Source organism: Miniopterus natalensis, chromosome 14, assembly GCF_054644295.1.
Source record: "Miniopterus natalensis isolate mMinNat1 chromosome 14, mMinNat1.hap1, whole genome shotgun sequence".
Taxonomy (NCBI): domain Eukaryota; kingdom Metazoa; phylum Chordata; class Mammalia; order Chiroptera; family Miniopteridae; genus Miniopterus; species Miniopterus natalensis.
The window spans coordinates 51,426,257-51,451,276 of NC_142094.1; the positions used below are offsets into that span (position 1 = coordinate 51,426,257).

At 39.3% G+C, this 25,020-nt stretch overlaps 1 protein-coding gene across 1 annotated transcript in view; it reads left to right on the forward strand.

The window, feature by feature from the left end:
* ATRNL1 (attractin like 1) overlaps positions 1 to 25,020 on the forward strand; it is a 350,792-nt gene that overhangs the window by 177,125 nt on the left and 148,647 nt on the right. Inside the window, exon 27 of the mRNA XM_087823974.1 lies at positions 15,226 to 15,333. Within this exon, the coding sequence (XP_087680100.1) occupies positions 15,226 to 15,333 (108 nt within the window). The remainder of the gene's footprint in view (positions 1 to 15,225; positions 15,334 to 25,020) is intronic.

Genomic DNA, 25,020 nt, shown 5'->3' on the forward strand with positions numbered 1-25,020 from the left:
AACATTGCCCAGCCGCCCAGTGTGGGCAGCTGCAAACCCACGCCACGGTCTCACTGGTGCAGTGTCCGCTTCCTTTTTGGTGGGTGTTTGCGTGTTTGTTTTTTTAATGAGGAATCATGATGACACTAACTCGCGTGGGCAACAAGGGACGTCCTTTAGGGAAAGGGCCCCAGCGCTCCCGCAGCCTGAGAGGTGCCCCTCGGGCCGCAGGCAGCCAGCCACAGCCGGCTGGGCGTTCAGGTCCCTCTCGGGGGGACGATTACCGGGCGAGCAGAGCCACGGCCTTGCTGTCCGCCCCTGTCGTCCAAAGGGCGAGAACAGTTCGGGGCCAAGAGAATTAAAGGGCCAAGAAAACGGAAATGATTTATGGAGTAGAGTAAATCCCTGGGGAGCGGAAACCTGTTGCCAAACTATGTTTGAAGATACTGGTGCATGAATCCGATAGAGCAGATGCATTAAAAAAAAAAGAAGTGTTGCTAAGGCCAGTAAGGTCGCTATCAAGGGGAAAAGAGGCGCTTTGACTGCGCCTCCCAGGCCCTGAAAGGTCAGGGACAAAAACCGGGAGCAGGGCCGTCCCTCCTGTTTAGAGCTCTCTGTCCTTAGCATCCGTGCCTTTGTGGGGCTTTGGTCCTTCACCTCCATGGTCACTGCTTCTCGTGTCGGTCAGCTGCCAACTTCTGAATATTTGTGTTTATCATGTTTATAGAAGAAAATTGTATGATTATCTCGATATAGAAAATTCTACATCTTTTGTGATTTAAAACGTAATCTTAGCAAACTGGAAATACAAAAAAAAAACCCCAAAAACCTTCCTTAGCAGATACAATTTATCTGCAGAAGTCCACCTTACAGCAAGTGGGAAACTCAGTGGGGAAATACGCAAAGCACACCATTTAAAATGAGAAATGGGGAAGGGCTCCCGCTGTTTCCACTTTTATTTAAAATTATACTGAGTGCACTAATTCAAGAAGAAGATGAGAAGATACACAGATCACAAGCAAGTATTTCATTGCTTACAGCTTATGTAATTATCCACATAGAAAATCTGAATGCATCTATGGAAAAAAATTATTAGAAATATTAAAAGTTAGCACGTAACCAGAAAGAAACTAAATACACAAAAGAAAATTTCATATTTATAGACACAAGCAACAAACAGCAACAAATTGTAAAAAATATGTATAGAGGCAACAGAATTATAAATTATTTAGGAATGGTTTTTACAGATGTACAGAAATTTTATGTAGAAAATTATAAAGTGATAAAAGTATAAAGTTTTATGAAGCTTAATTGAGAAACATTAACGAAGATCCAGCTAAATGGCGAGAAATATCTTCAGGACGGGAAGATTTAGTGTAGTCAAGTTATCGGCTCCACTCATTGATGTACAGGTTTAGTGAAATTCCCATTGCAACAGGCTTTAGATAGACTATTAAAAAACTTCAGTATTTGCATAGAAAAACAAAATATCAGGAATATCCAAGACACACTTACCGAAGAATGAGATTGGATCACTTTCCTTTCAGGATCCCAAGCCCTGAAGCTGGAGGAACTGAGAAAGCAGCATATTTTTGACAGGGATAGACAGTTAGATCAAGGGAAGAAATATGCTGCGTGTTACTTCTTAGACCAGGGATACCTTTTCATCTTATTGAACTTGCTGAATTTTATCTCAAGCTTCATTTAACTGTAACTCTGTCCACCACAGGCTAACTTCTTGCTTTGGTTAATATTTAAGAATTTAAAATATATCACATTATATAGGCCAGTGAAGTATGCATGTCCTTTAAGGTTTCTTTGATGCTTTAAGGGAGAGACCGCAAAACACTTGTAGAGTAAAATACATTTACTATTCTATTCCTCAAAATTACTTAGATCACACGGATTAGACAGAAAAGATGGTGCGTGCACTCTGTTTGGTTCCTTTCTGAATAATCTTGGCAACTTTTTCATGCTTGAACATTTTGGGTAATAACGCATTGTTTGTTGACCTACAGGATCAGTCAGTGGAAAGAGTTCATTTCCCAAACCTATTTTTACAGCCCCTGTATCACTCAGCCTTGGGTCCTCCCACTTGGCTGTTGTATCAGTTTTCTATGGCTACTGTGACAAATTGCCACAACTAGCTCACAACAACACACACAGTTCTTCTCTTAGAGTTCTGGAGGGCCCAAGTCCAAAGTCAGATTTATAGGCCTGAAATCATGGTGTCAGGACACACCCCCTCCAGAGATTCCAGGGAGAATCCATTCTTCTTGCCTTTTCCAGCTCCTAAAGCTCGTTGCTGGCATTCCTTGGCTCCTGGCCCCTTCCTCCGTCTTCAGAGCTTGGAGTGTCACATCCTTGCTGTAGTAATCACACCGCCTCTGCCTTTTTCTGCAGTCACATCTTCCTCTGCCTCCTTCTTATAAAGATGCTATGACTACAGTTAGGGTTGATCTGGATAATCCAGGATAATCTCCCCATCTCAAGATTCTTAATTTGGTCACGGTCTGCAAAATCCCTTTTGCCATAAAAAATTATTTTCACAGATTCCATGGATTAGGACCTGGATATTGGGAACAATTCCCTGGAAGGGGCATTGTTCAACCCATCACAGATGTTATCTGACCAAATCACAGAATTCACTTTTTCTTTGCCAGGGCTCTAATTTTATCCATGAATTTATTTAGTACCCAAAATTGTCCTCACAGTTTTAGACCTACTTCAAAATTCTGACGTAGAAACACGTTAAGGGAAGACAGCTGATTTATATCACACTGACCACCAGGTGGCAAACTTTGTCACTGTATTCTTAATCCTAATCTCAATGAATTTTGCAGCCTAAATAGTTAAATAGGCCAATTTGAAGTCAGTTACAGTGCCACGCAGCTTTGGATCCTTGGACTTTTGGACTTTTATCGTTCTAGATCATTGCTGATGGGAATGACTACACACATCCGATTTTTAAAATTGTCCTCTGAGCTACTCTAATGGCCACTGAAACAGAGAACTACTTTAGCTCTAACAGCAACAATTAAGCATGTTTCCATTTAACAAAAGATTCTTCTAATGCTGTATTCACTTGTTTTTAGAGAAACTGCTTCTAAGTTTCCGAAATTTTATTAAGAGTATGTATAAATAATTATAATTAAGATTAAAAATGACTACTATTATTTCTTAATTGTTTAACTGACTATTATTTATCTTAATTGTAATTATTTATACGCAGAATTTCTCCTAGAACTTGCTTCATTAATACTTTTATCTCAGGCAAGTACTAATCCTTGCCACTTTTATCCTGTAGAATCGTGTAATATATAATATAAATAATGGGCACAAATATGCCTGCTTCCTGAAACACCAAAAGTTATTACTTTATTCCTCTATAGTTTTTGTTTTCTAAATTACACATTTTTATGGTGACAGTTTGACCGATTCAGAGGCATCAAATAAGAACTAATATTTTCCTTTTTTTTTCAGTTATAGAAACTCCTATAGAAAAGTTGGGGAAAAATAAATTTAAAAGAATTGAAATTCATGTTCTAAAGATAAAACTTTCTTGTATTTCCTCTCAGGCATACTGATATAGATGTAGATATAGATAATATAAATATAGACATATAGTTGGGGTCATTCTTTACAGTGATCTTTTTTCTTTTGCCCTTAATGCAGAATATTAAATTAATTTTATTGGCCCTCCCCCATTCTCTCTCTCTTCATCCCCCATCCCAAAGTAAACATCATTCCAAGTCTTATTTTTATCACATATGTAATTTTATATATGATTTATATATATATATGTGCGTGTGTATATATTTTATTCTGTTTTTTTATGTTGTTATATCCTTGACATTTTCTAATGTCATTAAGAATTCTTTGAAGACATAATTTTAATGGTCATGTACTATTTTACCTTTTGGCCATTGCAGTTTGTTTAACCAAATTGTCTCCCGTTTTTCACCATTATGAACCATACTTAGGCAGGACTTTGTGAATCTCGCTCGTGTGTCTGGTTGTTTCATTAATGCAGAGTCGTAACGTGGACACGCTGGGCCAGGGGACGTGCGCGCTGGTGACGCTCTTGAAACCTGCCAGCAAAGTGCTTTCCAAAAAGGCCAAGCCAACTGCCTTCTCAGGGCAATTGCCAAAGTTTGCCATTAATTTAATTTTGTTCATTACCTTAAGATATTTCCTGATATTTTCTTGTTACCAGTGTATCTTATGAATCTCTTTGGAGTCACTTAAATGACAGGCAGTTCCTTGGCCTGCTGTGCTAAGGGAGAGGGAAGTCGGCGTGCGGGAGGACAGGTCATTTCTCGAGATGGGGGCTCAGGGTGGAATCGCAGGGTGACAATCCTCTTTGCCTTGTGGCCTGGGGCTCTCCAGCGTCCTGTTAGGAACAGATCAGAGTTGTCAAAACTGCAACGGAAAGACGATGGGAATAAAATCAGATCTTTTAACTAGAGATGTTCGGCGACCTTCAGCAAGCTCCGTATATACTTTGTGACTTACTGTTTCCTGAGAAAATTGGAGCTTCACTTTACAAGGTTCTTTTGAAGACACAGTCCCTTTCAAAGCGTGATATTCCTAAAGGAATTATTGTTTGAATCAAAAGGTGTATCAATAGATAATAATAAAATATACATCTGGAAATTTACGATTTCTTGTTCTCTTTTTGCTACTGTTCATTTGAAAGGGTTAAGAGGTCTTTCTGTAGTAAGAGGGCATTATTTCCATGACATTTCACTTGGTCTTCCTCTCCTTTTGTTTGCACTAAAGAAAATCTTGCCAGATCTGGTATGTTATCCTCTGAAGGTACGTCTGCATCTTTCCCAATTAAATGTTTTAAGTCAGCAGTCTGGGGTGGCTTATCATAAATGTTACTGTAAGTTCAAGCTGAAATGCTAGCAAGAGAATTGCTAAAGGGTAGCATTTAACTCTTATTGGCTTTGTGTATTTGCTAATGTCCGGGGTGTATGTTCCTTAGACTGATGAGTTTACAGTGACTTCTAACTTGAATTAAAATATGGTATTTGGTCTCTCTTTTTTGAGATCAATATAACGTTTAAACTAGAGTAACATTTGCTAAGTTAATCATCTCATTTTTTTGAGGCAAGTAGGTAATGATTTGGGAAAATAAATTATAGCTGTTTACTTAGGGTTCGCGAAAAGGATACGTGCATGTGTTTTGTTGAAAACTGTAGCATTCAGTGGATTGAGTAATAATTTATGCTACATTTTTTTTATGTTTATTATTGATGGAGAGAAAAGCTGATTGAAAAGTAGCAGAGACCAATTCAATTCAATAGAATAAGACATGCCACCCCCTGTAGTCAGTCACTGGAGTGACTACACTCCTGGGGAGTAATGGGCAATTTGGCTCATGGTATAAAGTCAGAAAAATATGTACCAGCTGATGGGTGAAGCAGACAAGATACAGAGAAAGAAGTAGTCGAGTTCCTGGGAGCATTCTTGGCCCACACGATCGAATGAGCCAAGACAGCTGTAGAGTCGTCCTTTGTGAGGGGCTGGCTAAGACTGAAATCTGCAAGGATCTCTCTCAGTTGTCCCAAGTAGGGGACCCATTCCTGCAGCATGTGTATGCAAAGCACGGAAATTAAGATTCATCAACATATGATCCAAAACACTACTTCAGGGGCAGGTCTAGGGAGGATATGTTTTGGATGAATTTTTACGATGGACAAAGCATGACTTCGCAGAGCTTGAAAAAGGAAAGTGTTCCTACTCCGCTCCCTAGGGAACCAACCTCTTAGGTGCCACAGACCTGTTTTCTCCCACAGTGGATATATGGATATAGCCTGTGAAAATAAACCGAATGTTTCTAAGTCCATATACCTCATGTGTTCTGTTTTTTCACATCACTGCATGGAGGAAGCCCTGGAATATAAAAGGCAAAAGGCATTCTCTTGGTGGATTTTATGGTTTGCCTTGGATTCTAGCAAGTATGGCAACTCACCATCTTGATTCTTTCCTTCGCCATCAGATGGCATTGACCTGGTCAAGGGGACGGAATTGGGAGTTCAACACAAATGACAAGACGGGGAGAGATACCCGTGCTAGTTGGAAGTTCAGAGGGTCAGAGAGAATTCTGCACACAAGGAAAAGTAGGTTAAAAAAACAACTATAATTCATGAAAAATTAAATATGTGAAGTTCTTAATTTAAATTTTAGAAAATCTACTCAAAGAAGTAAGTAGGGGACACTTGTTTTTGGTCAAAGTTCATGTGAAAAAGACCTGGAATTGTTGATTGGGTCCAACACCAGAGTGGTTCTAAAAATGAAACAAAAAATATTTTTTAAATGCATGTTAATTTAGAATATATTAAGAGAAATAATTCTACCAAATTCTATACTAATAAAATTTCATGTCGAGTATTGTGTTCATTTTACATTTTTGGAGGGATATTGAAAGAATGCTGGAAAACATGTTACATGAGGACAGGACTGTATTTCTCATCATGAAATGTCAGTGTCGTTCCCAGAACATTTGCATAAAGAATGAATCAATAATGTAAGAGACTGGAATTGTTTAATTTGAAGACGTGAGACAAGTTTCAAATATACAATATATATTTAAAGAAATTTTGGTAAATGAGATTAGAAATGTCTCATTTAACTTTAATGGTCCAAAAAGAGCCCAAGAATATAAGTTTTCATATAGGATATTGAACTTTTTAACAGTGTTATAAATCTTTGGGGAAAAATACTGCCTTGCTAAAAAGTAGTTCTTTTGCAATATATATTTCAGGGTACTAGATCATCATCTGTCAGAAAAGTCATAGCACTTTTGACCCTGTTTTAATGGGAAAATTGAACTACGTCACCTCTAGGGTTGGTTCCTTCCAGCTCCAAGAATGAGTTATTCCATCAAGTCTGTTATGACCATTGATTTTCTTACATTCTGATATTTGTGGTATAACACACCATTCCAAGTACAGGTGAAAGCCAGTTTATATCAATCATGAGTAATCTACACTGCTTTTAAACAGTTCTTCAGATTTAAAATATTAAAAGGATTGAAATTCGTTTTTAAAAATATTTATATCTTCTTTCTCAAAGGATTGAAAAAAAGTGACAGTACCTGTTACTCTATTGCACTGATTAGTCAATGGACGTCATAAGTACTTTCCAAACAGAGACTTAGAAAATTATAATTAGCAATGTCTTGTTTCACAAAGAAGCGTTTTACAAAAGAACCACTTTTGAGTTTCCCAACATTGACCTGAAAATGACTCCATTAGCTAATAGCAAAATAATCACATTTCCCTTAAAGGAAAGAAATATTTTTAAAATATTGATCAAGATGAAAATGCCAGATTTTGAGTCACTTACGTCTCCAGGAAGACTTAAGTACCTCTTGAAGAACTTCCAAATGACTGTCACAAACTACCTAACTGTTCAGCTTGCACTCCCTGTGCCCTAAATGAAAAGGCTAAACGGATTATGTTGCATTTAGAATTTCTTAACCCAGAAGCTAGCATGCTATGGTTCAGAAATGAATCTTGAACTTTGTATGGATTCCCAGAATCAGGGAGGGGAAAAAAACACCCACACCTTTCTTTAGTAAATTAATTCTTAAGGAGTGAGGGAGACACTACGGAAGAATTGATCTGAGTTTTATTGTCACGACAGCCTCCAGTCATAAATTCCTGACACGCAAGCTGGGGTCGATGTGTCATTTCTATTGTAATCAGCTGCTTTTATATTTCCCCTCGTCAGGGTTGACTTAATCGTACTGTGCGCCTCTTGGATGTCAAAGCCATTACTTTGCTCTTTTTGAGAGCAGGGCGTGTGTTTCTCTTACAGCTTAGACCTCTAACTTGGGAAAGTGGTGTACTCCACAGCCGGCCTGTGACTGTGACTGCTGTCGTAGATGGGGAAAACAGTTTTTTCAAGTGCAAGTTTCAGAACCTGAAAGTATCCAGCTTTCCAGTGGGCGCTTTGAGGAGTAATATATATTAAGCATCCATCCTGGGGATGGAGCTTTGGAATGACCTTTTCACTACCCATCCTTTTGTTCACTTTGATTTGCTCAGATAAATGACAACCACCTGGCCTTTTGTAGTAAAGAAGGTTACACACAAAATTGACCTTTTGATACTTATTGGGAGAGCTAGGTTCATTGTATTTGAGATGAACTGCTGTTGCTGTTTTCTGGGTTACGTCTTAAAATAACTGTATTTGGATGGCAAAGCCTATTTCTTTTGCCTGTTGGTTCCAAGCTACTTTTTCCGTTACAGGAGTGGACCCTCTGAGTAATAAAAAAAAATTATGTTTTAAAAAAATGATTAATCTGATTCATTTGGGTCCTCTGGTGCCTGATGATTTAAATGTGTTATTTCAATTTCTCTTAACCTCAATGAAGCCAAAATTATCCTTCACCCATTCCGCTCCTCGCCACCTTGCTTAGCAAGACTCAGCCTTTTCTCGGTTTCTTGAAAACTCTACGCTCAGACTTGCCTCTGCCCGAAATGTTCTTCTGTGGCTCCCTTTGTTTCATTTACCCAACATTCCGCTGTTCCCCTGCAGTTTCCGGCCTGTGTGTACTTAGGGCGGGCTGTGTGACAATTTCTGGAAAGTGACATATGTCACTTCTGGGCTGAGGCAGCAAGAAGTCCATGTAGGATTCACTAGTGTCTTTTCTGCACGTACATTCAAGGAATCCTTGGCTTGGGATGGCAGAGCCTCAGTTTTGCAGACTTGCCAGATGGGGAGTTACTGGACCTATAGAGTATTTTCTATGATCAAGAAATAATACTTTACTGTGTTAAACGTCTGAGTTTGGGATGACTGAGTGTTCCAGGACTCGGGTCAACTGTCGTTTCTTCAGAGGTCTGTGACCGCTCAGGCACTTTCTCCCACTGTCTACCTTTCTCCCATCAATTTTATGTCTCCTGTAGTGATTTTTTTCTGTAATATTTTTATTTATTTATTTACATAATTATAGGTTGGACAGACAAGACTTCCATGTATTGTTAATTATGATTTTTAAGGGCCCAGGGTAATCTTTAAAATTGGCAATAAGCATTTTATTTTTTAACTTTTTGCTATAATTTCAGTAAGCGCAAACAAAACAAAATGAAATATTGCCCTGCAGTGGTCTGTTGTACTTTCTATTGCTCGCCGGGAAGGATGGTCTTGTCTAAAGCAATTGCCAAGTGTCTGACTCTTCTAGATGAATCCATTCTGTGTGATTTCTTTCATCCGGAAATGAGATCATCTTTGGCAAAGTCTAAATCAGTGATGCCATCAATGTCAACAAAGAAGGGTTATGCATCCTAATTTTAATTTTAAGATTGCCTGAAGTAACCTTCCAAAAATTGTGCCATATCTTTACATACCTTCCAGTTTTGTCCACTAAGAAATAGGTAAGGCTTTGCTGTTTTTAAATCCAGGTGACATAAACACAGGAATACTTGGAATATTGTGGGTGTGGTTCCAGTTCACTGCAGTAAAGAGAGCGTTGCAATAAAAGGAATAAAGTGTTTGGTTCAGTGCGTATGAAAGTTGTTCTTACACTATACTGTAGACTGTTAAGTGTGCAATAGCATTGTGTCTAAAAAAACAACCTGCATACCGTAGTCAAAAATATTTTATTCCTAAAAATTCTAACCACCATTTGAGCCTTCAGTGAGTCGTCTTTTGCTTTTGGAGGGTCTTGTCTCGATGTTGGTGGCTGATCAGGAGGCTGGTGGTTGCTGAAGGCTGGGGTGGCTGTGGGAATTTCTTAAAATAAGAGAACAGTAAAGCTTGCCTCATTGAACAGTGCTTTTGTAGCATGTGGTGCTGTTTGATAGCATTTTACCCTCAGTAAACCTTTTATAAAAATTGGAGTCAGTCCTCTTAAAACATGCCCCTGCTTTATCAGCTGAGTTTATGCACTGTTCTGAAGTTTTTGTTGTCATTTCAACAGTCTCCCCAGCATCTTCACCAGGACTCTATTCCATCTCAAGAAACCACTGTCTTCCTCACCCACGACAACTCTCCTGTTAAGGCCCCAGCCTGAGGTTGTCGCAGTTCAGTCCCACCCCCAGGCTCCGCTTCCAGTCCCCTTTCTCTCCTGTTTCCACTGCATCTGCAGTGACTTCCCCCACTGAAGTCCCGAGCTCCTCGAGGTCACCCATGACGGTTCTTCCAAACCCCTGTTACCGTTGATGTTTTGACCCCTCCTCATGAGTCACAAATGTCCTTGCTGTCATCTAGACCGGTGAACCCTTTCCAGGGGGCTCTCAGCTCACTAGCCCAGGTCTGGAAAAAAGCAGTCGGAGCAACCCAATCAAAGATGTCATGACAAGCCACCCCCCTAAGGTGCCAACATCTTTACCTACGAGAACCAGTTCAGCCTGGAAGACCAGAAGCAGTAGATTCCCAGTATTCCGAGTAAGAGCTTGAGGACTGTGCCTTGCAGATCTAGTTACATAAAATGACAGAATATCACACTTTCCTAATTAAATGACACTAAAACATATTGCCGCTTCTCTTTACTTCCTCACACCATCCTAACGCCAGAAGAACAAAGTGGATTGCTTACTTACATTGCTCTGTTAAATGTTTGTTAGTAAGAGATACGCTCCTTTTCCTGAAATGTTGCTTAATTTCTATCTAATTCAAACACTTCGTTTTATATTGTAAACTCAAGAGTAACAATCATTTTGATTGCTCCTTTTAGACCTTTCCAAAAACTTAGGAATATAATTTTTATTAGAAATATGAATGCGTTTTGATGACTTTATGGTGATATTTTTCATAATCTTCTCAGTGTTGCAATGAAGTAGAGGCGGAGCAACATGAAACTTGATGTTGATTTGAAATATAGATCCACAAAGTTGTCCCATTCTAAAAAATCAATATCCACTTCCTTGGGAGCATCAGACATAAATTCTAAAATAATAAAGGGCATGTCATAGTTTTAAAGGCTAACTCATAATTAAAATCACTTTTTTCATAACTTGTCTTCACTCACATTCAGACGATACAGAGTTTTATACTTTAATCCACTCATTCATTGTTCATCTATCAAATACCGTTGACTACCAACTAAGTGCTTTAGGGAATTAAACAAAACAAAACAAAGAAAAACAGATGTATGCATTAAAGAAGACTTCAGAAGTGCATGAAGATATAAAGAGAGTGTGTCATACTAATCTAATACATAATTCATAAGAAAGATGGTCACTTCAAGCTTGGGGTGGTGGAAGGACTTTTGGAGGTGGGGGAAAGACAGAGAACCGAGGCCGGAGGGAGGAGATAGGAAGACGGTTGGGGACAGTGAATTACTATTTTGTTGTGTGTGTTTTAGGGTTGTTACCCTAAAGTCTATTAGAGAGATGTTAGTGTGTCTTTAGGTGGCTGGGAATTTGCTAGTATGAACTCTGGAGAATGCTACAATATTTGAAGAAGTAATGTTGAGTGGAAGAATTAGCACACTGGATAGAATTAACGAGTATCCTTGGTTGCCGTATTTCAACATGGATGTTTATATTATTTCTAATTTCATGATTTGTTTTGTAAGAGATTCGAATAGTAAAACAGTTATGGACAACAGACGCGATACCGAGAACACCTCTTTACTTTCAGAGTTTTCTTCACAGTGGAGTTTGTGGCAGCGTGACTGGTTTATTTTTCTGTTGAATAACTGGCAGTAGCAGATTAGCTATGAAGCACATCATCTGTTACATGGCTTCTTGTGGACGTACAAAATGTTAGGCTGGCTTTTATGTAAAAATCATAATCACAAAATAAATTATTTTTGGAAGTTCCCAAGAACGTAGGGCAGCCCTGCACCCTCCTGATTTTCATGTTGAGTTTTTACCAGTCTTAGCTGCAGTTGGCAGAAAGCACTTCCAAGCCTTAATTTATTTTACCGCAATCATGACATTTTCCAACTGTCACACGGATTTGCAACATTTGTTAAAAGGGAGACTAGTAGAGTGAAATGTGCCACTGGTGCCGAAGGAAATGGGCCTGCGGTAATTAGGGTGCCATCTCGAAAGACAAAATGAGCGCTTGAAGTTTGACATCACAGTTGTACCAGTGAACAGTTCCTGAGAGCAATCCAAGTGCATTCTCTCTTTATTCCCAACCTGGTATTATTGTTACTTCCTTTTTATAGAGAGAAAATAAGCGTTAGAAAGGCCTAAAAGGTAATTTGGTTGTGGTCCCGTGGGTAGTGGGTGGAGAAACTGGGAGAAATCCTCTGAGGTGTAGGTGTAGGTGTGGGCCATGTTAACATCCCCACTTTATAGACGGGAAAATTGAGGCCTCAAGACATCTCAATAATTTGGTTAAGCTGAAATAGCTAATAAGTGTAAAAACTGGTATTCAAACACAGGTCTTTCTAAATCAAGTGTAGCTATGTCACCTGTCAATATTTATACTGAATTTTGGCAAAATTTAAGTCCTAAGCCTGCTGTTTACCTCTTCTTTGTTTGACAGAGGGAGGGGCAAAAATGGGGAAGTGATGCGTACCGACAGTAACCGGCAGGAGGGAGGACAGTGGTTGAGGATACTGAGGGCCAGAAATTAGTAGCAAATAATATTGTCCCATTATATTATTTTAGGCCATCACCTCAAAGCAAGAGGGTTTTAGGAGGAAGTGACTTCCCCTTCCTAAATGTCACAGTCAGAACAGTTACATTAATTTCCCAAAGTCAGTGTGATTCAGCCCGTCAGCCAGCGCCCTCAAACCGGCCCTCTGCTCAGTACCCTGGAGTAAGTTCATTCGAATTCCCTGTTCGTGACCTTCACTCTATAGTACCTTCTGCCCTAATTATTTTTTTACATCCTTAGTGTTGAAAGTATTACAGATATCCCCCTTTTTCCCCCCATTGACCCCCTTGACCCTCCCAGGCCTTTATTTCGCCATGTCTTGTTTACAAACGATAGCATTGGGTCTGGGGTAAGAACTGTTTTTTCGTCTTCTTTGCAAAGAGCACTGTAGGAGGCATTCAATTCTTAAAAAGTGATGGAAACTCAAAGCTCAGAAGACAGACTGGACTGTTTAAAGATACTTTTGTATTTACTAATAAATAAAAAGATCAAAAAAATATGACTGTCACTGATTTTTCTTTATTGTGAATGTTAGGGTCACAATAATATAGAATATATTTTATTCCAGAAAACTCTATTCTTTGTCAAAGATAGTACATTTGGAATATTTATAGATTTATATTACAGTTTGTGGTATTGACTGATTCATTAATTATATTTTTAGACCTTTTGGGTGTAGGGGAAAGGTAAGATGAGGAAACAGAAGTTGTTCGTTTTGTTAAAAGTCATAATTATATGAGTTACCATTTGTAAGCTGAGGACAACTAGTATTAATAAAGAAACTTTTTAATACAAATGTTAGAAAATTGTGTTCAAACCTAAGCTATAATTTACAGTTTTCTCAAGGCTATTTGCATATTACTATAGGAAATTTGCTTTGTATATTTGTATGTGTGTATGTGTGTATGTGTGTTTTCACCAAAAAGCATGGTGTCTTTTATACCTGGTGTTCCTTGGCATCTGAAGTAACATTATGTTTGCATTCGGCATAGACACAATATTCAGATCAACTGGCCACTCCTATGGAGAGAGGCACAAACAAGATTCTACTTGCTAGCAGCTGTATTTTTAATATGATTTTGAGTTTATATTAAAGCAAATAATTTGGTGGCTTAGATCACATTTATGTTTACTTTAAATGTTTTAGTATGTCTTCATTCTAATACACGTATATTTATATATATTTATTTTAAGAAAAACTATTACTCCATAATAGTTGTATTATTTCTATCCCATATTGGCACGTGGATGTTCTCTTCTTAAAAATAACAAAGCAAGGCCTTCAATTATATTTTAGCGACACATTTCATGAACGGCGTCCCTGCTGGATCACAAGTGTAGAACAGAACGTTAAATAATCAGCTGCCATCGGGTGTTGGCTTGTGTTCCTTCATCATCTAAATGGGAATTTTATGAATGATGCATCTCAGGGCTCTATACATGTACAAAGCCCAGTCGTTAACGTTTTAAGTTAATGCCAGTGAATTAAAAAAATCCCAGTGATTAATGAAGCCGTTCATTGTGTTCAAGGAGTTTGCCTTTCTTCAAAGATACAATTTTCTTCTCATTTGAAAGGGTACTTAATTGCATTGCTCACCCACTTTTAATATTTAACAATAATTGTATTAGCTGTATAGAATGAGAAGGGCAAGATTTGCAATATCTAGTGCCAGTCGTTGGTTTTTTCTGATCATGACTTAATGAATATGGTAATTAGAAGGAGAGGCAGAAATATAAATGAGCTTGGGAGCTGGTTGGCACTTGCTAGTCCGTCGGTGTTAGCTTGGCCCAGGCCCGGAATAGGCACGAGGGCAATGAAACAGATATCTGGGGCTGAAGCCCTGGCACAAAACTTTTGCAGCGTACTAATCATTCCTCATTTTAAATCGTGAACATAGAGGCTTTAGTAAAGTTGTAGATGCTGCCAATAACAACTGCTGGTTCCTTAGCAATGGACAGGGGATCTTGATGACTTAAAAGGCTTAGTCTTGGAAGGTATATGTTCCTTTCATCTCGATTAGTGCATTTGACAAGTTTTCATTAACTTTTCTTAAACGTGTTTACCATCACTTGCTTTCAGCCAAGACAAAAGCGTGAGTTAGAGTGGGAAAACGTGGCATAGCCGTTATCATAATAGCAGCTCTTACTTAAGTAGCACCTCTCAGGGGAAGTTTTCAAAATGCTTTTGAGTACATTTCATTAGACCTGTGGGATGGAGGTCAAGGAGTTCTTCCCAGGCACCATACACTTCAATCCTCTATGGCAACATTACACAGGCCACGGAGAGGAACCAATTTTCATTTTTAGTGAACTAGACATGGATATGTATATTAGATGATTTCTAAATTTTGAGTGACATTGTTAAAAATAGAACCAGCTAGCCCGGCTGGCGTGGCTCAGCAGTTGAGCATTAACCTAGGATCCAGGAGGTCGCAGGTTCGATTCCCGGTCAGGGCACATGCCTGGGTTGCGGGCTCGATCCCCAGCAGGGGCCGTGCAGAAGGCAGCCGATCAATGACTCTCTCATCATTGATGTTTCTCTCTCTCTCCCCCCGCCTCTCCCTTCCTTTCTCTGAAATCAATAAAGACATATTAAAAAAAGAAAAGAACCAGATATTGTATTTATTGTGTTTTAAACCTATTTTAAAACAAATCATTTTTAACTGTCTCCAGCAACTGCTACGAGAACGACAGCAGATGGCCAGCCGTCCCTTTGCTTCTGTGGATGTCGCCCTGGAAGTAGGAGCCGAGCAAGCAGACATTCTGCGAGGGCCATTAGAGGTAGGAACAGTGGTGCCGAGAGGGGGCCGCCGTGATTTGCATATTTATATCGCTTCTCTAATCTGCATCTGCTCCCGAAGCCAAACAGAGTCTGATTATCTGGAGTTGACAAGAGTCAGCTACATATATTATGCCATTTTCAAGGCACATGGTTTTAATAGGATGACATGAGCTGTAACAAAAGCCACTGGAGAATCCATTAGCCCAGGCAAGAGTGACAGACTGCTCACCTGGCAGCCTTTCCCTGACAAATAGGAGCTAAAGGAACTTAAGATACAGGTCTAATGGAAGAAACAGAGCACCTATAGTTAGTCCTTGGAGTGCCCAGTGCCCCTCAATTAAGGATTCATATCTGTATTAACAAAGTTGACTATAAAAGGTAGGTGGAGATGAGTTGCATTTTAATTACATAGTATAGTTCCATTTTTGAATGTTGAGAATTGTATAATACAGTGAGTATTTTTATTTGTGGCAATGACAGTGTTAGTGTCTTTCATTGCAAATGCAGAGGTAAAGATGGTGAAGCAGAAATCATTATGTGCAAGTAAATGTGGTACTAGAGTCCCGAAGTAATGCATGAAGTGGTTTTTGAAAAGAATAATCCCCAAAGAGGGAAAATCCACACATTACAATTAGTGACTAATTAAAGCAGTACTTGTATGTTTATTATTTTTGTACTCATATTTTATATATAGTAAGATGTTTAAATAGGAAGATTAAAAAACGCTATAGAGTGGAAATACTTTATTCCCTTTTATAAAAATGCCCTCATGGGACTCATTTCATGTTGCTATTTTGATATTTTGCTTTTCTCCAAGGAAAGTAAAAATATAAAAATAGACTCCTTCAAAAACGTAGGTACAAATATAATTGACACATGGGCGCTGTACAAAGGCCAGTATTTGGAGGACAGTTTCCTATAAATTTTTTTAGCTTCTGTGTTCTTGATTTTTTACTACTGTAGAGGACAGATTTGCCAAAGCAGCTGAGGACATTAGGAAGCGTACGTGTCTGTCCCCCATTAAGCGGGAGGAATGAGAAAGGCAGAATGCTGAAGTGAAAGTTACGCAGGTGCTTTCACTTCCTTTTGACCCCTTTTCCAAGGAACATTAGTAAAACTCCTTTAACAAAACCTGGACCATTTGAACACAACTTCTCTTTTTCTCCCTTGTCTATTTCAAACATGCTCAAATACTGATAAAACCCAAGATACTGCTAACGAGAAAAAGCAATGTCACAAATACATGCAGAGGCCCAGGAGGGAGGGGAGTCGTCGAAGAACTAGAAAAACTTACAAACGTGAGGCACAAACGTGGTCCACACATGTATATGCCACATATATGTATATGTCAGACTATATGTAACATGCATATTATATTTATTATATTCTATTTTAGTTGCTGATGTCCACTTAGAAAGAGGAACTCTTGATTCTGTTCCTACAGGTGATTTAGGGGTTGGAGGTGAGGAAGCTGCCTGTAGTGTATAATCTGGTGACCGTCACTACTGCTCACTTGCCACAGGTGTCCCTTTGACTATAGAGACTTCCTAGGATCCCCTTTCCAAGCATTATTCTTGTCAGATGGTAGCCTGACTCTGATGTAGTTGCCAGATCAGCAGTTAGGTGGGGAGAAGTGAGTGCTGAGGCATTGTCCAGCCTTTGATGTCTCCATAGGTAATTGTGTATTACTCTACACCAAAATGTCCAAGTCAGTGAAGTAACCGTGTTCCTAATAATTTGGGGGTATAAGTGAATTATATTTTTTAATGAATGAGAATTATTACATCTTTATAGAACATTTGTGTAAAATCGTAGGTTTCAAAACCCCTGTGAATGAAAAAAGTTTATAGTATGAATAATCACCCTCGAAATTATCTCTTAGCAAGTTGGAATCATTGTATTTCCTCTATTTAGTGACAAATTAAAATACATTATTAAAATGTAATACAGACACTTGGTCTGTAAATTTATATACAAACACTATTTACTGGTTTTAAACTTACCTTAAAAAGAGAATTATTGTTGTAGTAATTGGGTGACCTATATAGTATATATTTATCATTTTTCCATAAATTATCAATAATTATCATGTTATTGATAATTTGTGGTAACTGTTGAACAGATTTTAATGGACCATTTCCTGTGTCTCAGGCTCTGTTCTAAACACTTGGGAAACACCAGGGAACATCATAAAGAATACCTTCCCCATGGAGTCTATTTTCTAGCCGGAGAAAGTTACTGATTTAATGTGTTAGAAGGGGACAGTGCAATGAAAACAAGGAAATAAAGCAGGAAAGGGTTTGGGAGTGCTTTGTGGAAATGGGGGAGCTGTGCTGTATTGAATAGGGTGGTCATTGGGGTGACCTCACTGAAGAGGTGAGATTTGAGCAGGTCTTGAAAGAGGTGAACGCGTTAACCAGGCTGCAGTTTCCCAAGGAAAGAGTGTTTTGGGCTAAGGGAATAGCTGGCACCGGGACCCTAACACGAGGCCGCCTGGCAAGTCCAAGTTCGCGGAACCGCAGGCAAGGGGAGGGGAGGGCGGGGCACAGGTGGGCAGGTGATACAGGGCCTCATAAACCCTTGAGGAGACTTGGACCTTCCGTTCTGGATGAAGAGGGGAGGCCCTGGCAGGGTTTTGAGAGAGTGGCGTGTTCTGTTTGTAAAAGCAGTGCTCTGCCTTTCGGTTTGAGAAGAGTCTGAAGGGAGATGCTTCCTGTGGTTCCCCGAGGAGCGGACAAGAGGCGCAGGTTCACTCGAGCTTGCAGAGTGTGCTGTAAGGGAAGCGGAGCAGCGAGGAGGAGCTGGAAGGCAGCCAGCGGGAGCTCACTCCCACTGGGGAAGCTTCGGGGCTCAGGGTAAAACCCGTTGGGCTACTGATGCCAGGGGCGAGGCAGCCAGTGCCGCACTTACTCCCCAGCTCCCGCCAGTCTCTGGTTGAGGTCGGATTCCTAGGAGACTAGAGGAAGCCCTCAAGCGGAGAAATGCAGGCTTCAGCCTTGGGCACCAGAAGGGAAACTGGCTGGTAACTGAGGGTGGAGGGAGTCATCCTGCAGTTTCCACTGCTGGGGACAAAGATCGAAGCAGCAGGACGTCCGGAGGCTGCTGTGGAACCCAGGCAAGAGACGGCGGTGGCAAGGCCAGCCCGACAGAAGTGAGGAGAAGTGGTCAGATTCTGGACTATATTCTTGAGGTTATTATGCGTATAATGCTCTCATTTTAAAAGTCTCTGCAGTGACTTTATGTTTGTAAGGTCCAAATAGAAAAACAGGAAACGATTTTCTCTGTTTAACTGGCACTGTAATCGCTCTAGAAGTTCCGATGCTCTTGTATTTGTTCATTGAAGTACATAATTTATGCACTGAGATGCACAATTCTCTCTTAATATGTTATACCCTCTCAAACAACAAAATAGGTGCTTTTCTTAAGTGACTGATAGAAGCCATGAGACACGGAGGCAAAGGCAACCAGCGCCCCTGAAGTGACTTCGATCGGCTGGGCTTGTGAGAACTGGTGTCACACTAAGAGTATCGCCTGCAGTTTGCTAACAAACAACTTAATCTATAACCCTTTAGGTTGAATTGATGATGATGTTAAAAATGTACATTTTTATTCATGTTTCTTCGGGACGAATAGTGGTGTGTACTACTGCAGGGGAGGAAGTAGGGAAGGGAGTTGGCAGTTCCATAAACTTCGTTTGAATCCTTTAATGTCATTGACATTAAAGGGTTATTATTCTTTGTTTCTGTTCTTATTTGTAATTATTTTAGCCAATTTTTCTTACCCTGCTACTTATAATACTGAACTTGGAAACCGCTTCAACAGCCAATAATGAAGGATTTGTTAATTTATTACATGTGACACAGTGGTATATACATTATGATCTGATTTTTGTTAAACATAGGGAAGGAGCTGGTCTAACAAGCTGTTAATAAGAGTTGTATCTAGGTGGGTGATATATATGGGTTATTGGTTTTGCGTATCTCTGTGGTCCTCTGCACTGCTGTGTTTTTTTTAAAAAAAAACACGAAGAAACAGTAGAAGTAACAATAAAGTGAAAGTATAAAATGTGGATTATTGTCCCCCACATTTTAAACCCTTATACTGACTGCATGTATTGGGGTTCCAAATTCTGCTAGTTGTTCAGAATGAGTGCTCCAGTCATCATTTCCTCTTAGGAAACTCTTGTGCATATTTTACATGTTTTGGACTTTCCTGTTACCCTTTGTAACCCACCATAATTAATTTATTCACATTTCAGCTTTTGAACATTGGGGTGTGTTCTGCAAGCTCAGTACTTAGGTGTTCATCAGGCGTGCACGAGGGAGAGTTTTCCAGGCAGCAGTCATAAGGAGTTACGGGGCAAGGTCAGGAGCTTGAACTTGATCTTGGCATGGCAACGGTTGAAATGTTTGAATTAAAGACACCATCCGTTTAAATTGAGCTTAAGATACCGTGGTGGTTGTTTTTTTTGAAATTTATTTACATACACTCTCTCAATTTCATTGGAGCGGTAGGTCAGTCTTGTAAAATAGGCAACGCAGGTTTTGCTTTTCCTGAGCAGTATGAGGAAGCAGAGGCTCTTTGAGCTTAAGACCTTCCTTCCAGATGCCACCTTCAGTCACCAGCAGAGCGAGAGCCAGGTTCTGAATCTCAGGTTGGCCCCAGTTTCCCTCTCTTTCTTCAAACGTGCTGAGTTTAGTTCAAGTTGCGAATACATCTTAGGCCCTGATGTATCTGTGGAATACTTTTTTCAGGTGAATCTGTTCATAAGCAGAGTTCCTTGAAGTTCACATAGCGCTCTCCGACTCCAGGCGCCAGAGGCTCCTGGCTAACTCAGAGGCCAGCCCCGCACACTGTGAGACCCCTCTCGCCCAGGGTGACAGGCGCATTGTTGGAGGGAGGCCAGATGCGGCGAGCCCCCTGCAGGCTCCGAGCCTGCTGCCCCCGCTCGGAGCAGCGGCCTGGGCCCTGCCCCTGGCACAGCCGGGGCTCCCCCCCCCCCCGGGCCCCCCAGCCTCGCGGACCCCAGGCCCATTGGCTGCCCTGAGCCGCCTACTATGGACTTGCCCCTGGGTTTCTTACTTTTCAGAGCATTAGAGCTGTCTTATAATAGTTGATGTTTTAATTAATTGATTAACATTTACCATTAATATTCTGATTATATAAATAATAAATCCTCACTGTAGAAAAAATAATACAGAAATCATTAAAATTAAAGTCTTCCCGCCAGGCCGGGCGTGGCTCAGCGGTTGAGTGTCGACCTAGGATCCAGGCGATCGGGGTTCGATTCCCAGTCAGGGCACTTGCCCGGGTTGCAGGCTCGATCAGTGACTCTCTCATCATTGATGTTTCTGTCTCTCTCTCTCTCACTCCTTCCCTCTCTCTGAAATCAATAAAGATATATATATATATATAAAAAAAGTCTTCCATAATTCCACTACCCATAAATATTTGCTGCTGGAACTTTTATTTCCTTCCAGTAACATTTCCCTTTTGTATATGCGTAATTTTAGAAAATCAAGAGTACCTTCCCTATGCGATTTCACATTCTGTCTTTTTTCAAGAAGTTTGATTTTGAAATGCCATGTTAATTATTTTTGTAATATAACAATTTGTTTACTTTATTATCAATTAGCTTGATGCTAATTTCACACTACTATAAATAAGACAATCATTCATTTTCTATACCTAACGCTCAAGCCTGACCTATAAAAGGGAAATTGCTAGGTCAAAAATTATGACGCCTTATGGATCTTGAGCTATATTGCTTATTTACTTTCCAGAAATGTCCTTATTAATACTAACTTTAAGAGTTTGAGAATTCCTGTTTTCCTGCAGCTTTGTCAGAAATCATTTTTAAAACACTTCAGCTAATTTGATACATGAAATGTTATCTTCTCTAAATCAGATTTCTTATTAGTAGTGAAATGGAATATTTTCATATTCTTTAAGCATTTCTGTTTCTCCCAGTTCCTCTAATGATCATTATGCTCTGGTCGTCTTCTGCTTTAATAGCATTTACTGATAGTAATTTGATTACACCAGAAATTCTTTATTAGTTACAGAAAGTTTAAAAATGACAAAATAGCTTGTTTAATATATTTCTTCATCTTTCCTTTGGAACAGCTTTGCTTCTTATTTATAAATCCCATACATGAAGCATCTGTAAGTTTTCTTTTATAAACATTTTCCCTTCTGGATAGCGCTATTAAAATTTTACATTTTTTCTATTACTTTATTAATCAGGCTGCCTTAATAATATTTTCAGACATTACCTTTGTTTTCTATTTATCCTGAGTTTTCTATTATTTTGCCTTCTTTGCTGCCCTTCTCTTGAACTGAAGATTTAAAAAAATAAATATTCCCTTTTTTTAAGTGATTTGCATGTTATATGCTCTATTTCTCCTCTTTTAGTGATTATTCTTAAAACTTTAATATGCATAGTTTAAACTGAAATTAATGAACATTTCTACCTCTTTCCAAACAACCTAAGAACCTATACCTTGTTTCCAACTTGCCTATCATAGTTGTCTTATTTGTAGTTCGGTGAGTTTTGTCACAACTTGAATGAAACATTATTGGCCGTTGTTGTTTTGCGTGATCAGCACGTGTTTAAATTGTCCTAAATATGTACTATTCCCTTTGGTCATTGCGCTTTGCATTCAGAGCTTCCTCCTGACATAAGTTTCCATCTTCCTGTCATTTATCTTTAGAAATTCCTTTTGAGCACGTCTTTTGATAATAAACTTGCCTTGCTGGCTGCTCAGGCCCCCCTTCGGTCTCGCCCCGTCCTCGGAGCAGTCCCTTGTTGCCTCCGGTCTAAGCAGCGTTTTGAAAATGTGCTTTATCGAGCATCTAGTTATGCTGCATCGGGAGAGCCAGGCTCACGCATTTTGTTTGTGTGGATGTAGTTCTGGCTTTTGGTTTTCATGCTCACACTGAGAAATCTTCTGACAGTGTGGCGGTCATTTCTTTGTAGCTCATCTATCTTTTCTTCCCAACAGCTTTTCAGATCTCTTTGTCTTTGGTGTTCTGCAGTTTTATGATGATTTTCCTGAGCATACATTTATTTGTTTTTATCCTGCTGGAATATTTTGAGCTTCTCATGTCTAATATACAGAACCAAAGATGAAAATGAACCGTAACAACAAACGGATAAGCCCGGCTTCATCTCTCAGTATCTGGTACGGTCAACAGAAACGTTTACAAAAGGCTCCTGACCCTGGTCACCTATATTCCCATTAGCTGTCATTCAGCAGAAAATACATACACTACGTAAGGACACAGTCGCATCACAGTTGAAGCAATGACAGCAAGGACTACTTTTTATAGAAAAGTCTTGCAAGGAAGAAGTGGCTATGGAAAATAGGCTGTAATAGCATTTATTGGAAAGCCTCAAATACAGTTCAGCAGTTCTTGGGGACAGTGGTCCAGACCTGAGTGGGAGACTGACTTTCCCACCCCACCCGTCACCTACCCTCAGATTAAACAGATATATTGGACCCATCGGAAAAAAAATTGTGCTCAACAGGACATACAGACTGTGAAACACAGCAGGGTATTTTTGAGTACCGTCGAGCACTTTAACACACATTCCTGGTATATATGTAAAAACATTAATGTTTATTAACATAAGACTAATATTAATATGTTAATGCTGGTTAATCAGTAGCAACAACAGCAAAAAGTAGTTATAGTAATTTGGGCTTCTTTTCCTGATCTTTAGGTTGTCTTGGAGCCTTTTCTTGTGCGATGGCAGCATCTAAGAGTTATTTATGATTTTCGTTTAAATACTTTATTAGGCTATAGTTCCCTATGACAGTTGTTATTATTACACTAAATTTATGTTTCTGTTTAGTATATTGTTTGCTTACATTTCATGTAAAATCAGTTAGTAATTTAACTCGTATTTCCTACTTCTTTCCATTACGTGCATTAGTAGATAATAGGATCAAGTTCATATCCTCAACGAAATACAAGGAAATAACTACTATAAGAATTTTATAAAATATTGTTAAGTCAAATAGAAATCAAAGTGAATTCTCAGGTATTGGAAGTATTGTACTAGATGTTTTAAACGTAGGATCTAAGAAACCAGTAATGACACACTCTAAGTAAACGCTTCCATGTGTCCTGGAAGACCTTGTCTGTCTGGTAGAATTCAGCTATTCCTTCTCGTTGAAGAAAGAAAAAAAAGAAAACAGGAAAGATACATGAACAAAGGAAGAAATAAATGAAAAACATTATCGTAAGGCAGCCAAAAGGGTTGCTGAGCAGCAGTGAAAAGCCAGAGGAGCTTGGCATGTAGCAAGGACAATGACTTTATGTTGCGATGGCCTTGAAGGTAGAATCTTAAGTGAAGAAAGCGGACAGCGGGGTTTTAGGGTTAGAGATCCTCAGGGTGCATCACGAGAGGGAATGGTAATGAGAGGCTGGGGGCACCGATATGAGGACCCCTTTTCCATTGCTGAGGGTGGGAGTGAGGGGGCTGATGGTGGCTGCGGAGGCCTGTGGCTGACAATCTGGATCGCTCAAGGGACAGGGAGTTGAGATTAATTAATTAATTAGTTAATTAATTCGCTACTTTAATTCTAATCTAACTCTTTCTGTGCACCTCCTGTATGTCAAGCATTGAGAATACAAAATTAATACAGGAGCACCGTCCTCACTCTTGTGAACAACAGTTTAATTAGGAGTGAGGGGGAAATTCAGTGCTTAAGGTCTTAGCGACTTGAGTTGTGAAGTAGTTAGGACTCCCTGGTTTTGCCTTATTTATTGAATTTTCTGAATAAGTTACATCTGTGTTCTGATCACTCAATTTTCAACTTTGTTTTGCTTTAACACAGTAAAATACACACATGATGTCTTAGACTTAATTTTTAAAATCAAACAAATTCATTTAGAAAAGAGTGATTTTGAGTGAACAGTGAAATCTTTTGGTAACCACAATGTAAAATATTATTCAACCAGTATATTGTTTATGTCCTTATCTATCGTCTATCTATCTCCTAGGGAAAAAGTAAGTGTAAATGATTAGGTACTTTATGTGAGTAAATAATAAGTATTATTAAACCTACATACTTTAAAAAAAAACCCTTTTTTTTTTAAGAGCCGTTTTAGGCTCACAGCAAAATTAAGAGGAATGTATAGAGATTTCCCATATGCCTGCCCCCTGCCTGGACACATATCCTACATAAGCTTTTTGCATATAACTTCTTATTAGACTATTCACTCTTTCAAAATTATATGAATTTTGAGGTCTGTATTGTATATGTGGTCCTTGAATCTCTCTTTGAAATGATACATTATGACCCCTGTGTCTGTGTTTTTGAGAAAGTTTTAAAAGTACATTCTCAAAACAGAATAATTTTGCCTTATATAAATTGCATTCCAAACAGTTCCATGCAACATTTTATTAAAAGCACATTCAATTTTGATGACCCCATCTATTTGGCAAACACACACACACACACACACAAAACAAGAAAATGAGTGATGCGCTATGTGGGGCACCCCAGACGCCATCAAGGCGCTTGTAAGTCAGCCGGGGCTCTGGAAGGCCCCAGAACCTTCGTGGAGGGAGAACGACAGTGATCGATCACCTCACCCCTCCAGTTATCCCCCCCCCACCTCTGTCCTTTCCCCTCACATTGGCGGCTACACCCATTCTCTCGCGTTACAATAAA